Consider the following 14,277-nt stretch of genomic DNA (forward strand, 5'->3'; position numbering starts at 1 on the left):
GTCTGTAAAAAAGAAGTTTTTGAGGAAGAAGAAAGTAGTATTTAAATTTTCTTTTAGACTTTAGAAACTCAGAAGCTGATCAAATATCGGGTTAAATATCGGTGGGGGGGCCGATGTCCAATATTCAGTTTTAAGGCCGATACCGATAGGGGGCCAATTATATCCTGCATCCCTAAATGGGGTAGTTTAGTTGCCCCAGCAGCTATTCTTAACGCCCTATATTGTAATTTATCTGCTATTTATAACAATGATTTAGCTGCTGCTCTATATACCATCCATCTATAATCTATTGCTGATCTGCCCGGTAGATATTCAATAGAGATTGCTTATCAGCCCCCCAATCATTCCCAGCCACAGCTTTCAGGTTTATTAATTTCTTTCCTTTTGTTTCTAACTGCTTAATTTTCCCTGAATGTGAACCATCTCACCATAATCCCAAATGTTTGAATTCTGTCCCTCTTTTAATAGATTGATCATATAATTTTATTTCTCCTATATCCATATTTCTTTTATTACTGAAAATCATAAAACAGGATTTACTGACAGTTTGAATCTCCAATCATGTGACCATTTTTCTATTTTATTAACGGCTCTCTTAATATTTTTAACTACGAACGAGTCATTCCTTCCCCTCGACCGTATGGATCCATCATCTGCATAAAGTGCTGATTTAATTCATCTAGAGTTAAGAATATATCATTAATCATAATATTGACAGGACTAATTACACTCCCTTGAGGAACGCCGTTTTCTATTTTAAAATCTTTCAAGTATTCGTCTCCAACTGTAACTGTTGCTATCCAGTTAAACATTCTCCCACCTTCCCTTATTCACTAAATCAATAAACCTTCCCTCCACAGTCAGTCAGATGCTTTTCCAATGTCAGAAAACTGCTCATTTTTAGTCCCTGTTCTACGTCATTAGATTCTCACCGCAGCATCTATTGTAGACCTCCCTGCTCTAGAATAAACCCTCTCCTCCTTCCTAACATTCTCTCCATCCAGTCAGAGCAGTGAATCTTAAAGCTGTTGGTCTGTAATTAACTGAAGAATCTTTTCCTGGTTTATTAAACCGGAGGATTGCTGCACTTTTCCATTCATTAGGAACTTCACCTTCTCTCCAAATTTTATTTAAAAGTTTTTATATTAATTTTAATGTTTCTGGTTAATCTTCTACACATTGCATCACATAGATCATCATCTGCTAGAGCTCAGTATCCAGTATCTTATATAGCTGTTTTTATTCCATTCATTCTTATTTCTTCATCTATTGCTGAAACTGATCCATTTTTTCTTTCTTTTTGTAAATATAATTAAATGCTTTGAGTTTTTGTTCTTCCTATGAATATTTCCTGGCTGTTCACTATTCACTGCAGTAAAACCAGAACTTTATTTAATGCCACAGATCATTAACAGCAGACAGTGATGCACGTCTGACTTCTACTTTAATATTGACCAAACATTTGATTATTTAACTTCTGCTCCTCTGGAAGAAAAACTTGTTGTTTTATCAGCCTTTCCTGCTTATTATTTAATTCAGTTCTATTCAGTTTATTTCTATAGATCCAATTCACATCATGTCATCTCAGGGCACTTTATAGATCCAGGTCATCCAGTCAGATTGATTCAAAGATTAATAAAATATTTATATTTATATTCAAAGTTTTATAAGTTTTTCTCCTGTCAGATTTTTCCATGTTGCTTTAAATGCTTTATTGCTGCGGTCCTCCTTCCACCATGGCCTAGCCCTGGCTTTCCTTTAGTTGTTGATTTTGGACCAAGTTCTGCAGGGACACGCCCCCTTCCCAGAGGACACGCCCCCTCCAACAGGGACCCCGCCCCCCTTCCCGCAGGGACCCGCCGCTGTCCCGCTTCTTTTCCCCGCAGAAACCTTCTTCCTCCAGCGGCTCTTACCTTCCAGCAAGCCCCGCCCGGACAGGTTAAGATGGCCGCTCTTCCTGGCCGCCTTCAGTAACCCGCAGGGAACCGCAGCTTCCGGCTGGGAGCTCCGGAATCCCGCCAGACTGTCGACGTTAGCCGCCCTTTTAAACCGGGACATGTTCGTTGATAGAGCCGAGCAGAGCTGGCTGCCCGCCGGGTAACAGCCTCCTCCTCACCGGATGCTGGAATCAACCACACGCCTTCCTCTTCCGCCCCGAACCTTCACAATAAAAGCCGCTCAAACCATAGACACTATACACAGACACTATACACATAGACATTATACACATAGACATTATAGACAGATCTATCTCTACGGTTCAATCTTCCAACTGAATAAATTAATTTGGGGCAACAGCTAAGGATTATTTTGCAAATCGATTAATCTGTTGATTATTTATTTAATGAATCGATTAATAATCGTTTAGCCAAAGTTTCCTTAAAGAAGATTTTTTATAAGATCAACGTAGGTGAAACTCAAACTTTATATTTGTGGAGTTCTAGATAGAGCAGACTAAAACATTTTTTTATTATGTTAAATGCTACATTTTTACATATTTTCCTTTTTTTCTATAATTGCTGCTCTGACTGCGTCGCTCTGTTGACTAAAGTTATATTTCAGATTCTCTATCATGCAGTTAAACACTAATCCATTACTAAATTAATTGATTTTTATTTCAATAATCAATTAATCATGATTAATCCGATTAATTGTTTCAGCCCTAGTTTAATCACTAAAATCCAAAAATAAATAAATAAATAAAAACTTTCACATTTATTTACCAACCTAAATAAAATAAACATTATAATAGTAAATGAAGATACAGGTAGTGAATAAAAAACTTGTAGAATCTGAGTGTTGGTTGAATTCCTGCTCAGGAACAGTTCAATCAAACGGCTGAATTGGGCGCAGTGGTTGGAGCACATGACCCATCTAAGAAGGCCTCGACGCGGCCCACCGCTGTTTGGGTCCGGCCTGCGGTCCTTTCCCTCATGCCCCCCCTCTCTCGTGCCCCCCTTTAGTTTATCGGTGCTCATTAAATTCGAAGAAGAGCAATTACCCAGCAAAGTATTCATTGGTTACATCAGCTATAATGTCAAAATCTACAATCCTCCACCATTGAGATGCTTTAAATGCCAAAAATTCAGTCACATAGCAGCAGTTTGTAAAGGAAAACAGAGGCGTGGAAGGTCTGCAGGAGAGCATGAGTACAGAAAATATGGAAAAGAAGCTAAAACAAAATGCTGTAACTGTGGTGGAGAACATTCTGCTGCTTATCGTGGCTGTGAAGCAGCAAAAGGTCTGAGGAAATAAAAAAATGAAATCTGAGCTCAGAATAACTTAAGCTGAAGCTGCTAAAAGGATCCCATCTCAGTTAGAAAACCAACAGTTCAACACACGGCAGATTCCAAACCTCTGGAGAAATCTCCCAAAATTGATGAAGACTCACTAATTGTTAAAAAGAGAAATGTTGTTCTATTCATGGTGGAAGTGATTAATTGTTCTGCACAGACGACAAGAAAAAACGAAAAAATCAAAATAATAGTGAAAGCTGCAGAAAAATATCTGGAAGTGAAAGATTTGAACTGGGAGATGGTTGGAAGCATGATGGGAGGACCGATGGGACCATCAGAAACTGGCAGAGTGACGATGACTTAAAGATAAATTAAATTATAAGGGCAAATGTGGTTTATTATTTATTATGTTGGGTTAAGTTACACAGGTTTTTTTTTTGTTTCTGAGGTGAATCGTTTCCTGTTTCCTTGCTTTTACTCCAGATCAGTTGGTGGCAGTAATGCACATCTCACTAGTTTGCAAACCACCATAAAACCTCAGAAGAAGAAGAACCTTGTCACCAGAGTGTCTGCCAGTATTGGGTCCTCTAGCCTCTCAGAGCTTTGGGTTTTCGTCTCTCTCAGTCCTCTGATCGAACCCTTTGTCTCCTTTGTGGTTTCCGGCAGGATTATCTCCTGATCCACTGGATAAGCCTGGTCCTTCAAGCCTTGGGAACCCATTGGTCACTCTGAGATTCTAGAAAACATTCACTGCTTCAGTTTGCAGTCCACCTCATGAAAACTGGTTGACAGTCCGATCAGCTGCTCCTCTGGACCACAACCAGTCTGCCCGTCCGCCCTCCAGCCAAGCATCACCTTTTCTATGCGGCCCCCACAAACAGGAAACAAGGAGCAACCGCTAGTCATCAACTGTGAGTCCTTATCTGGCTAAGTTTCAGTAGTGGCCTGTAAATCCCATGGACCATGAACTCACCACTCTGATCTCTGGTTCACCTGACCGCTGGACATTCACCAAGCTGAGAATCCCTTTGTTTTGTCCCTCTGAGTTCCTCACCTTCACAATAAACTGTTTAACTTTCACCCTGCCTCTGAGTTCTTTCTGCATGTGGGCAAACTTTCAAACCCACTTCCAGAGACAAACCAATCGTAGATAGAGGAGTGCTAATGATCTTATTTTTAATAAGATCAATCTTATTTATAAAGAATCCCATAAAATCATTGCTGCTAAGAGCAGGTGGAATGGACGGTTCAACAGAGCTATGGCTCTGGGTGAGTTTGGCAACTCACCTTTTCAATGGGGCTACATTGTCTGACTTTAAGCTATCACCCTGAAAGTGGCATGAGTGCTGTAACCTCCCACTATAAAGATCTTGCCATATCAGATAGGAACTCTGAGAAGTGAGAGTAATTACTGATGGGCGATACAAAGTTACCCACTGAAAAGGTTTTGCCTTAAAAGTTGGATGAGGGAAGCAAACAGTTAAATGTTCCAAAGAATTGTGGTGAGCTTTATTGAAATTTCCCAACTGTGAATAAGAGATTAATAGATCATATCAGACAGCGGTGGAAAGGGAAGCCAACATTTCATCTCAGAGGATCTTTGGTCTCAACTGTGGAAAAAAAAACAACTTTACAACTACTAATTCTACAGAAAGGCAGGATTTTGGCTGGAAGAACCTTATCAGGTTTTTTTATTACACCAAAGCAGAAATCAGGGTTAAGTGCCGCACAGGTGCCCTGCTGGAGAGGGTGGGGGCTGGTCTCTGCTGATTATATGCTAATTTACTGGTCCTGTCCTTAATTAAAGGTCTTTTGGAATAATGTTAAACAGATAATCTCTGAAACCCTGGACCCAGTTTGGACTTTCCTTTACCTCCTCGTACCTTGGAAAACTCCCTGAAGGACTTAGTTCAAGTGACACATATTTACTTAAGATTTTCTTGATTGCTAGCAAGAAGGCAATCACCAAACGGTGGTTCCAGTCGCATTAAACACTGGATCCATGAAATGAAACCATTGACTTTATCTCTGCGTCTCCAGAAAGAGAGAGGAGAGAGATTAGTTAGTCAAAGACTCATGACAAATAGCTTTTGTGAATCAGAAAATATATCTGCCTCTTCTGACCGTTAGTTGTCTCCCTGCTCTCGGGTGGTGGGCTATATGTGTTATTTATTTTTATTCTTGTGATTCAGATCAGTAATGCAGAGTAAAATACACTGATCTATATACTGGATGTTAGCTCTAGCCATCACCGGTTTGTGTTTTCCCTTGTTCAAAAACTACAAATAAAGTTAAAAAAATGAAAAAAAAGAATTGTTTTAAGGTCCATGTTGCCAACAGCATATTAGCATGTAAACATACAGCAGTGTTAAAAGTTCACACATCTGTTACTTCAGTAGAAGTATAGAATCTGCAGTTTAAAAACATTCTGGTAAAAGTTGAAGTATCAACTTGACCTCTTTACTCAAGTAAAAGTGAAAAAGTATGTGCTCCAAAAACTACTTAAAGTATAAAGTAACCTTTAACAAAACAGCCAGATGCCGCTATATGAACTGAAAGCTCTATTTTTTGACTATTTCTAAAAAATTCTCTGAGATAGGGCCAAGGATGAGGGAGGTCTTGTTGGTCTCCCGATACGCTCTCGCCTTTGTCCGACCTCTCTTGTAATCAATGGACCGTCAGAGGAACAGAAGAGCTCTAAGATATGGAAATACAGTATATATACACATACATATGCATACAAGCGTGCGTACACAGACCACAAATGGTAAAGTCAAAAATCATCTCCTTCTTAACCCCTAAGCTGGACATCCTGGGGGAACATCTGAACCAGAACCGTAGCTGGAACATGTAAAGTCCAATGTTCGTTGAATCATTTAGGTTCATTTGGGAAGGACTGCTGAGCTGTGGAGGTCCAGGCAGGACTGGGTTTATCACTTGTTCACAGTTTTACCAAAATATGAAGAAAAGAGTCTAATGTGTGTAACCTCCTGGTTGTGCCGTGTTCTGGTCAGATGGGTGGAGGCAGACCCCATGGAGATCCTGCAGTCTGTCCATGAATGCGTGGAGAAGACGTGCCAGAAACTGAGGCAGCTCAACGTGGACCTGCCCAACATCAAAGGTGGGACACAATGTTCCGTCTCCAGGTTTTTATCCCTGGAAGTTTGATCGATGGTTCCTCTGTGATTGGTCTGCAGCTGTGGGAGTGACCAATCAGAGAGAGACCACCCTGGTTTGGGACAAAGAGACTGGAGAACCGCTCTACAACGCCATTGGTGAGTCCAGCACCAAGGAGGTGGATGGATGGATGGATGGATGGATGGTTTCAGCATAACTTCATGTCCTTCTGTCCTTCACGCTGTTCTTCTTCTCCTCTCTGATCAACATGGAGGCTCCCTGCTAATGAAAGTGAGGGGACCCTCCTCCTCCCTTTAGGAGCCGTCAGGCTGAGATGTTCTCTCTATGTTCTAATATGGCGGTTTGTCTTTTCTTTATCCGTCCTGCAGTCTGGTTGGACCTGAGGACTCAGTCCACAGTAGAGAAACTCATCAGCAAAACTCCAGGCAGGAGCAAGAACCACCTGAAGGTAGGAGCTGCTGAGGAGCAGCAGTAGAACATCTCTGGACATTTAAAGCTCAGAACATCTTCAGCTTAAGCTGCCGTTATTTCTCCTGGTCGCAGGATAAAACCGGACTTCCCATCAGTACCTACTTCAGCGCCGTCAAGCTGCGCTGGCTGCTGGACAACGTGGCGGAGATCGGTGAGGCGGTGCTGAGTAAACGCGCCATGTTTGGGACGGTGGACTCATGGATCATCTGGGTAGGAACCGTAGGAACGCCGCCTCACGCCGCAGCCTCTTCTCTTCTCTCACCGTTTCTCCCTCTCAGTGTCTGACCGGAGGCAGAGACGGAGGCGTCCACATCACAGACGTTTCCAACGCCAGCCGGACCATGCTCTTCAACATCCACACCATGGACTGGGATCCGGACCTCTGCAGGTAAAGCTTCCTCTCCAGAAGCCGTCTGTCCTTCAGCTCCATATCTAGAGTTTGGTCTACGATGCGAAGCTCAGCAGCGTTTCCCAGGAATGTTTGGAGCTTTGAAGGTCAAAGAAGGATTGCAGGGTGTGGGACATTTTCCCAGAAGACACAGGGAACCACTGGTGCCTCAGCTTTGGCTTCATTCTGGCTCTGGTCTCTGGTGAACTCTGACCTTCAGGTCCGCTTCAGACTGAAGGTTCTTCTCTGAAGGCAGCAGGCCTGACTGGTTCTCAGATCTTCAGTTTTTTAAAGCTCCAGGTTCAGTTTGCTGGTTCTTTGTGGCTTCCATGATTGATTTCTTCTCTTCCAGTTTCTTTGACATCCCGATGGAGATCCTGCCCCTAGTCAGAAGCTCCTCTGAGATCTATGGCCACATGGTGAGAACTTCCTGCCTTGCTGTTCCCATTTTCACCAATCATAGACAATCTGTAAAATTAAATCTTTAAAAATGATTCCATTAAAGGCAGAAACTGAAGTTTCCACTGAACAGTTAACCTGGAATAAAGCTGGACCTGCAGGGACCGGTTCTGACCCGTTTCATGTGGTTCTGCAACTGTTCAACCATTCAGAGGTTGGATTCATGCTTCCAGATCCTGAAGCTGCTCCACCGGAACAGAATCAGAACCAGAACCAGAACCAGAACCAGAACCAGAACCAGAACCGCAGCTTTAGGGTAGCTGGATATAAACTGCGAACATTAAAACTAAAAACCTTCGTCCGTCTGTCGTCTCAGAACCAGAACCAGAACCGCAGCTTTAGGGTAGCTGGATATAAACTGCGAACATTAAAACTAAAAACCTTCGTCCGTCTGTCGTCTGTCCGTCCCTCCGTCCATCTTCTTCCTCTTTATCTGGGGCGGGGGGGGCGGAGGCTGCGGTCTAAGCAGAGATGCCCAGACTTCCCGATCCACACACCTGCTGTGGGGGGGGGGGCCCTGAGGAACAGCAGAGAGGATCAAGGGGCTCCTCTTCCCTCCATTAAAGACATTTTATCCCAGCGCTGCATGACATCATCAATGACCCCTCACCCCCCCACCATGGACTGTTCATTCAATGCAGGACCAGCAGGTTCTGCAGCAGCTTCTTCCCCACCGCCATCACGCTGATGACACCAAACAAAACTCTGCATATTTGCACCATAGATATTAATACTGTTACCTTCCAGATCAATGCATTTTTATGCACCATGTTTTTCTCCCAATCTTTACATTTGATCACTGCTGCACTTTAGGATGGAAATGTCAACTCTGTTTACACTCTGTGTTTACAAAAGGACAGTGAAAGTTGTCTAAATGTGAGTCTAAGTCTAGCTGCTAGGCTAACAGCCATTAGCAGCCGCGGCCGTTTTTCTAATTGGGTTTTTTACTGAAAGGTTTGATCCAGAAATTCTGGACCTTTTATCAAACCAACCTGGTTTCACTAAACATCCAGCATGTTGAGTAATGAGAGCAAATGGGAAACATCTGGAGCAGGGGCAGATCTAGGATTCTAGGAGACCAGGGGCTTAGCCCTGAGGGTGAACATGAGCGAGTAGACATTCTGCTAAATCCAGTTCTAATGTTAAATATGACAGATTACAGGATTAAGGAAACTTTGATGCGTCCTACTGACACAGAGGGAACAGATTTTCGCAGACTGTGGCAAACGTCTCCAATCAGTCAAAGCTTCCCACACCTGGAACATCAGTCTGTTTAGAAACATCTGTTTGTGCTGCTGCTGCTGGAAGCCTCTAAAGAGCTTCTCATTTCCGTTGATATCCGCCATTCGTTTAAAATTTGCCGCAGCTGCATTCGACTCAAGAGGGAAACACTTCTTCTTCTGCATGGTAACGCTACAGGCTGCTTTCCTGCGCATGCTGCCACTATCTGGTCAATGGGCTCTATGCACAGCTCCACTACTTCCTGAATTTAAGGCAGCTCCTTTGTTTCCTGTCTTTCATTACTGGACGAACTGATTAATCCAGGTGTGTCTGGCCAGTTACTTAGGTCATACACACCTGGATTAATCAGTGCATCCAATCATGAAAGACAGGAAACAAAGGAGCCTCCTGATGTTCAGGAAATGGTGGAGTTGTGCATAGAGCCTATTCCAGCTGCACATTTTACTCAGACCAGCTCAGAAGCCAGATCCGGTAGCCCAAGTAGCCCCCCCCCCTAAATCCGCCACTGGTCTGGACCATCCATGTGATCCCGCTGCTGGGAATCATGGTTTCATGTGAGACACTTCCTGGTTTTCCTCATTAGAACCAATGGCGGTGATCAGTTGGTTTCCTGATATCTGGATAGGTAACCATCACAGACGCGTTCTGTCCTGTCAGACGGTTCTGTTAGCCGTCATGGCGGCGCCTTTAGGGTCCAACTTCCTGCTCTGTAACGATGAGTTTTATGTGGCGGTAAACTTTCATCTGAGCAGAACCTGGCCGAATTAAATGATGACATCATAGCAGAGGAAGACCTGCAGGAAACTCTTCACAATGAAAGTAAACTTCTTTTCAGAGTCTGGGTTGCCATGACGACCTTTCATAACCTGTTGGGCTTTTAGCCGACTGAAGCAGATTTTTACAGCCGTGCTTCTAGTCAGGTTTTATTGACAGTTTTAAATCCTTTTATTTTGGCTCTGATCGCCTCGGAAACGGAACCGGCTTCCTGCCTCCACAAACCCGGATGTTTAGGAGGACTTTGCTCAGAACCACTGAGATGATCTGTTGTTTTGCAGCGTATCTTATCTTTCTGCTGGAGTCCAGAGGTCAGCGGCCTGCAGGATTGATTTGGTTCAGAACATTTTTATGGGTTTCTTCAGAACTGGGCCTGTTTAAAAAAAGCAACCATAAAGTTTTGGTAACAGATTATTTCCACAGAACAACTTTATCTGGTGTTATCGATATTCTCTGGAAAACTGACCCAATAACAGATTTATCATTTCACTTTAACCCTGTAATAAAGCTCACTTGTTTTTTAAAGATATCATCTAAACATGCAACGGGCTGCAGGTCTGGCTTTACAGAAAACCAACCTGGTTTAGTGATGATTGCAGCAGCTTAAGGATCTAATGTTTACTAGTTATCCAATAAGCCAGGATTTGCTTTTATCTCTAAAAGACTAAATATTAATCAGCGAGGAGAACCAGACTGAACATGAGGGAGGAAAGCCACCGAAGTCCAAACAGTGTTTGGATATCTGGAAAGATGACTGAAGACTTTAGCTTGATATTTAAACCTGAAGCTGCGCAGAACTGAACCGTTTCCTGTTTCTACAGAAATCCGGCTCGCTTGCAGGAGTTCCGATCTCTGGGGTAAGGGATCTTCACGTTGACTCGTCAGGAGTTCGGTCAAATGGTCGAACGCTTCTTCCAATCTGACATTTCCTGCATGCTGTAGAAAGCAGGAAGTAAGTGACGGTGTCCTTTCTCCGCCAGTGTCTGGGAGACCAGTCGGCCGCTCTGGTTGGTCAGATGTGCTTCCAGGAGGGACAGGCCAAAAACACGTGAGCCATGACTCCAAACCGCCATGTTTGTAAGCAAACCTTTCTTTGTATTTGCTGTTGATCAGTTCTTGTGTAAAGGTACGGGACTGGATGCTTCCTGCTCTTGAACACAGGAACAAAGGTAAGGTGTTCAAAGATCTTCAGAGGCAGAGGGTAGACATCTTTCCTGGGATTTTAACCTGTTTTCTGTGTCCCGCTGTGATCCTGTCAGCCAGTGATATCCGACCACGGCCTGCTCACCACGGTGGCCTACAAACTGGGGAAGGACAAAGCTGCCTGTTATGCACTAGAGGTCTGTTTTCTACTCATTTGGTCTGAACATTATCACCAGAGACAGAAGAACAGCAGAACGTTCTATCTGGATGGCTGAACGCCGAGCAGTCTGTCCAAAGCCCTGGTTTATAGACCAAGTAGTGCCTAAAGACGCAGGTGAAACATCAGATTGTTGATGGTAGGGGGACCAGACGTCCTCTTTTTCCCAGACATGTCCTACTTTTCAGACCTAAATAAATGTCCGGGGGGAATTTCAAAATCATCTGGAATTTTGGTTGACTACAGTGCAGCAGAACCTGGGATGGTCTGGGAACCAGCGGGGGACGAAGCTACCGTACCCAAAACGGTGTCAGTAGCCTGGACACTTCGGCACCGTGCCGCCCCTAGTCCCCCTCCTCCGGCTGAGGGCAGACGGCTCATGGTTCTCTGCTGGTCCAGGCAGCAGCCCACCAGTCCACACTTAATCCCCCCCATTGCTATCAACAGCTTAGTGACAGAACCACCCTTCCAGCCTGTGGTTGTGATGGTCTTACGCTGGGAACAGCCCCTCGTTTCAGTAAAAGAAGTTTAGCAAACTCTGCTTTGAACTGTCCAACATTTTGAAAGCTGTCTTTGGTAAAATGCTTCGAGCAAATGAACAGCTGAGCATCAAACAATGCAGGGATCTTCTGACAGACAAAAATAATCCATGCATGTAGAGTCTTCAAATCCTTGGGAAGACAGTGAAAATGTTCCCATTCCTCCGGTCAGCCTGGAACGCTGCATTTCCACCCGTCCTTCTGGCTCATCTTCAATAGAGAAACTTCCTGCTTTGTAATTCTTGTAGCAGTAAACCCAACTGTAGCCAAAAAACCAAAACGCCGGCCTCCAACCTCCCCCAATCAAGGTCCCGGGCCCGGAAACAACGGACCGGGCCGGAAGGTAAAGGCCCGGCCGGAAAAAAAACCAAGCCAAAAACAAAAAAAGCAAAAACCCGAAGTTAACTCAAACCCGAACCTCCATTGGATTCGCCCGTTTTATGGTGGAAGGTTAGAATAATGAGATTTGCAGAGAAAGGACAAGTTGATGGGGTTGAACTCCTCTTTACGTCTATTTCACCCAGTGAACTATCGTCATTCAACTATGACAATGGAAACCCTGCATTCTATGACTCTTTTAAAATGGTTTCAACCGTAATGGGAAACCAATAAACCGTAGAATCGACCCAGATAGTTCTGATACCAACTGAAAGGCAGTGATGTTCGTCTTCAGGGCCAGCACTAATCAGGGTCTGATCTTCCTCTGCAGGGATCCGTCGCCATAGCAGGGGCAGTGGTTCGCTGGCTGAAGGACAACATGGGCATCGTGCAGTCCTCCTCAGAGATCGGTAAGTCCTCCCCCCCTAACCTCACCCCTTCCATGAAGCACAGTCCTGGAATGGAAACCCAGTGATGGAGATATTGGTGTTCAAACATGTTTCAGAGCAGTTAGCAGCTAAGGCAGGAACGTCCTACGGCTGCTACTTCGTTCCAGCTTTCTCCGGCCTTTACGCGCCGTACTGGGAGCCCAGTGCCAGAGGGTGAGACTCCCCAACACAGCTCCCCCATTCGCTGCTATGCAACAGTCACAATGATGTGTCCTGACTGAATGAACTTCCTGTTTTCATCAGCATCATCTGCGGCCTCACACAGTTCACCAACAGGAATCACCTGGCCTTCGCTGCGCTGGAGGCCGTCTGCTTCCAGACCAGAGAGGTGGGCAGCGGTAAACGGTCTTTATCTCTGCAGGCGAAACTGATCTGATGACGGTTCCTGTGATGTTTGCAGATCCTCGATGCGATGAACCAAGATAGCTGCATCCCCCTGTCAGTGCTGGGCGTGGATGGAGGCATGACGGCCAACAGGTTACTGATGCAGCTGCAGGCTGACATCCTCGGCATTCCTGTCGGTAAGAGGGGGGGAATAAGACCAGACGCCTGCTCCCCTTATACAGAGACCCCCAGAAGGCCCTGAGTAAAGGACCCCGACTCCGTACTCCTGTAGGGACACTGTCATTTATTGTCATTGCACAGGTACAGGTAAAGGCAACGAAATGCAGTTTAGGTCTAACCAGAAGTTCAATAGCAGCAGTGCAGATTAAATAATGGTTCCAGAAATACAGGACAGGACGTTTCTACTGAATGAGTATAGAGATGAATACCATTATCTGTGACCTTTGACCCATCCGCTGCTTCAGATCCAATAGAACCTGGTTAGAACGTGAGTCCAGTTTTTGATCTGGTTCAGGTCTGATCCTGGTGTGGTTCCTGTTTCAGTGCGGCCCGCCATGTCAGAGACCACCGCTCTGGGAGCAGCCATGGCAGCCGGAGCCGCTCAGGGGGTGGACGTCTGGAATCTGAGTCCAGCTCATCTTCCAAAAGTCACATCTGAGAGGTTCGAACCTCAGATCAACATAGAAGGTAAGAAAGGAGGAACGACTCAGAACCGTCAGTAGAACCATGACTCCATCCAGCTCAGCCTAACCAAAGCAAACATGCAGCTCTTTGGAGCAGTTAGCTGCTTGCTGCCATCTAGTGGCAGTTTCTGGGATGATCCATGAGAGAATCCATCTGCTTCTCTTTTTCTCCTAGAGAGCGAGTTCCGCTTCGCTCGCTGGAAGAAGGCCGTCCAGAAGGCCATGAACTGGGAGACCACAGAGACCAGCAGTACCAGTACTGGTAGGCAGCTGCCATGTTTGACATTTCCACAGGAACCAGCGCAGGAGTCTCACTGGCGTCCATGTTGGATACTCTCTCCTATTGGCTGAAAACAGGTTCAGGGAAGAGGAACGGACCCCCCCGCTGGGTCCCTCCCACCCCGGTCCCCATCAGAGTGGACCCCTAAGGTCCGACCGTAGATATGCTGCATGTGGTCAGAGGTTCTGACCCTAACCGACCCGATGCTGCATGAGAACATTGTTTGAAAGCTTTACTAACAGAGTCCAGACGTGTCTCACTGTAGTTTTCCAAAACCAGTCCGGTTCTGCTACAGAATGTTCTGATCCAGTGTTTTCAAAGCTGCACTGATCCACCTTAACTTGACCTTTGCCCTCTTTAGCTCTGCATGTTTCTGTAGGGATGCTTTGATCTGTTTCCTGTTCTATGGCAGAACGCCAGCATGTTCTATGGCAGAACGCCGACATGTTCTATGGCAGAACGCCAACATGTTCTATGGCAGAACGCCGACATGTTCTATGGCAGAACGCCAACATGTTCTATGGCAGAACGCCGA

General features: G+C 45.0%; 1 protein-coding gene across 1 annotated transcript in view; it reads left to right on the forward strand.

The window, feature by feature from the left end:
* LOC107098723 (glycerol kinase-like) overlaps nucleotides 1-13,890 on the forward strand; it is an 18,728-nt gene extending 4,838 nt beyond the window's left edge. Inside the window, exons 3-19 of the mRNA XM_015396542.1 lie at nucleotides 6,251-6,357; nucleotides 6,434-6,511; nucleotides 6,743-6,822; nucleotides 6,918-7,055; nucleotides 7,124-7,233; nucleotides 7,586-7,652; nucleotides 10,530-10,565; nucleotides 10,689-10,756; nucleotides 10,835-10,877; nucleotides 10,968-11,048; nucleotides 12,317-12,395; nucleotides 12,491-12,587; nucleotides 12,678-12,762; nucleotides 12,835-12,955; nucleotides 13,323-13,466; nucleotides 13,638-13,724; nucleotides 13,820-13,890. Of these exons, the coding sequence (XP_015252028.1) occupies nucleotides 6,251-6,357; nucleotides 6,434-6,511; nucleotides 6,743-6,822; nucleotides 6,918-7,055; nucleotides 7,124-7,233; nucleotides 7,586-7,652; nucleotides 10,530-10,565; nucleotides 10,689-10,756; nucleotides 10,835-10,877; nucleotides 10,968-11,048; nucleotides 12,317-12,395; nucleotides 12,491-12,587; nucleotides 12,678-12,762; nucleotides 12,835-12,955; nucleotides 13,323-13,466; nucleotides 13,638-13,724; nucleotides 13,820-13,890 (1,492 nt within the window). The remainder of the gene's footprint in view (nucleotides 1-6,250; nucleotides 6,358-6,433; nucleotides 6,512-6,742; nucleotides 6,823-6,917; nucleotides 7,056-7,123; nucleotides 7,234-7,585; nucleotides 7,653-10,529; nucleotides 10,566-10,688; nucleotides 10,757-10,834; nucleotides 10,878-10,967; nucleotides 11,049-12,316; nucleotides 12,396-12,490; nucleotides 12,588-12,677; nucleotides 12,763-12,834; nucleotides 12,956-13,322; nucleotides 13,467-13,637; nucleotides 13,725-13,819) is intronic.
* Nucleotides 13,891-14,277: the final 387 nt, after the last annotated feature.

Source organism: Cyprinodon variegatus, unplaced genomic scaffold (assembly GCF_000732505.1).
Source record: "Cyprinodon variegatus isolate N-32 unplaced genomic scaffold, C_variegatus-1.0 Scaffold804, whole genome shotgun sequence".
In the NCBI taxonomy this organism is placed as follows: Eukaryota; Metazoa; Chordata; class Actinopteri; order Cyprinodontiformes; family Cyprinodontidae; genus Cyprinodon; species Cyprinodon variegatus.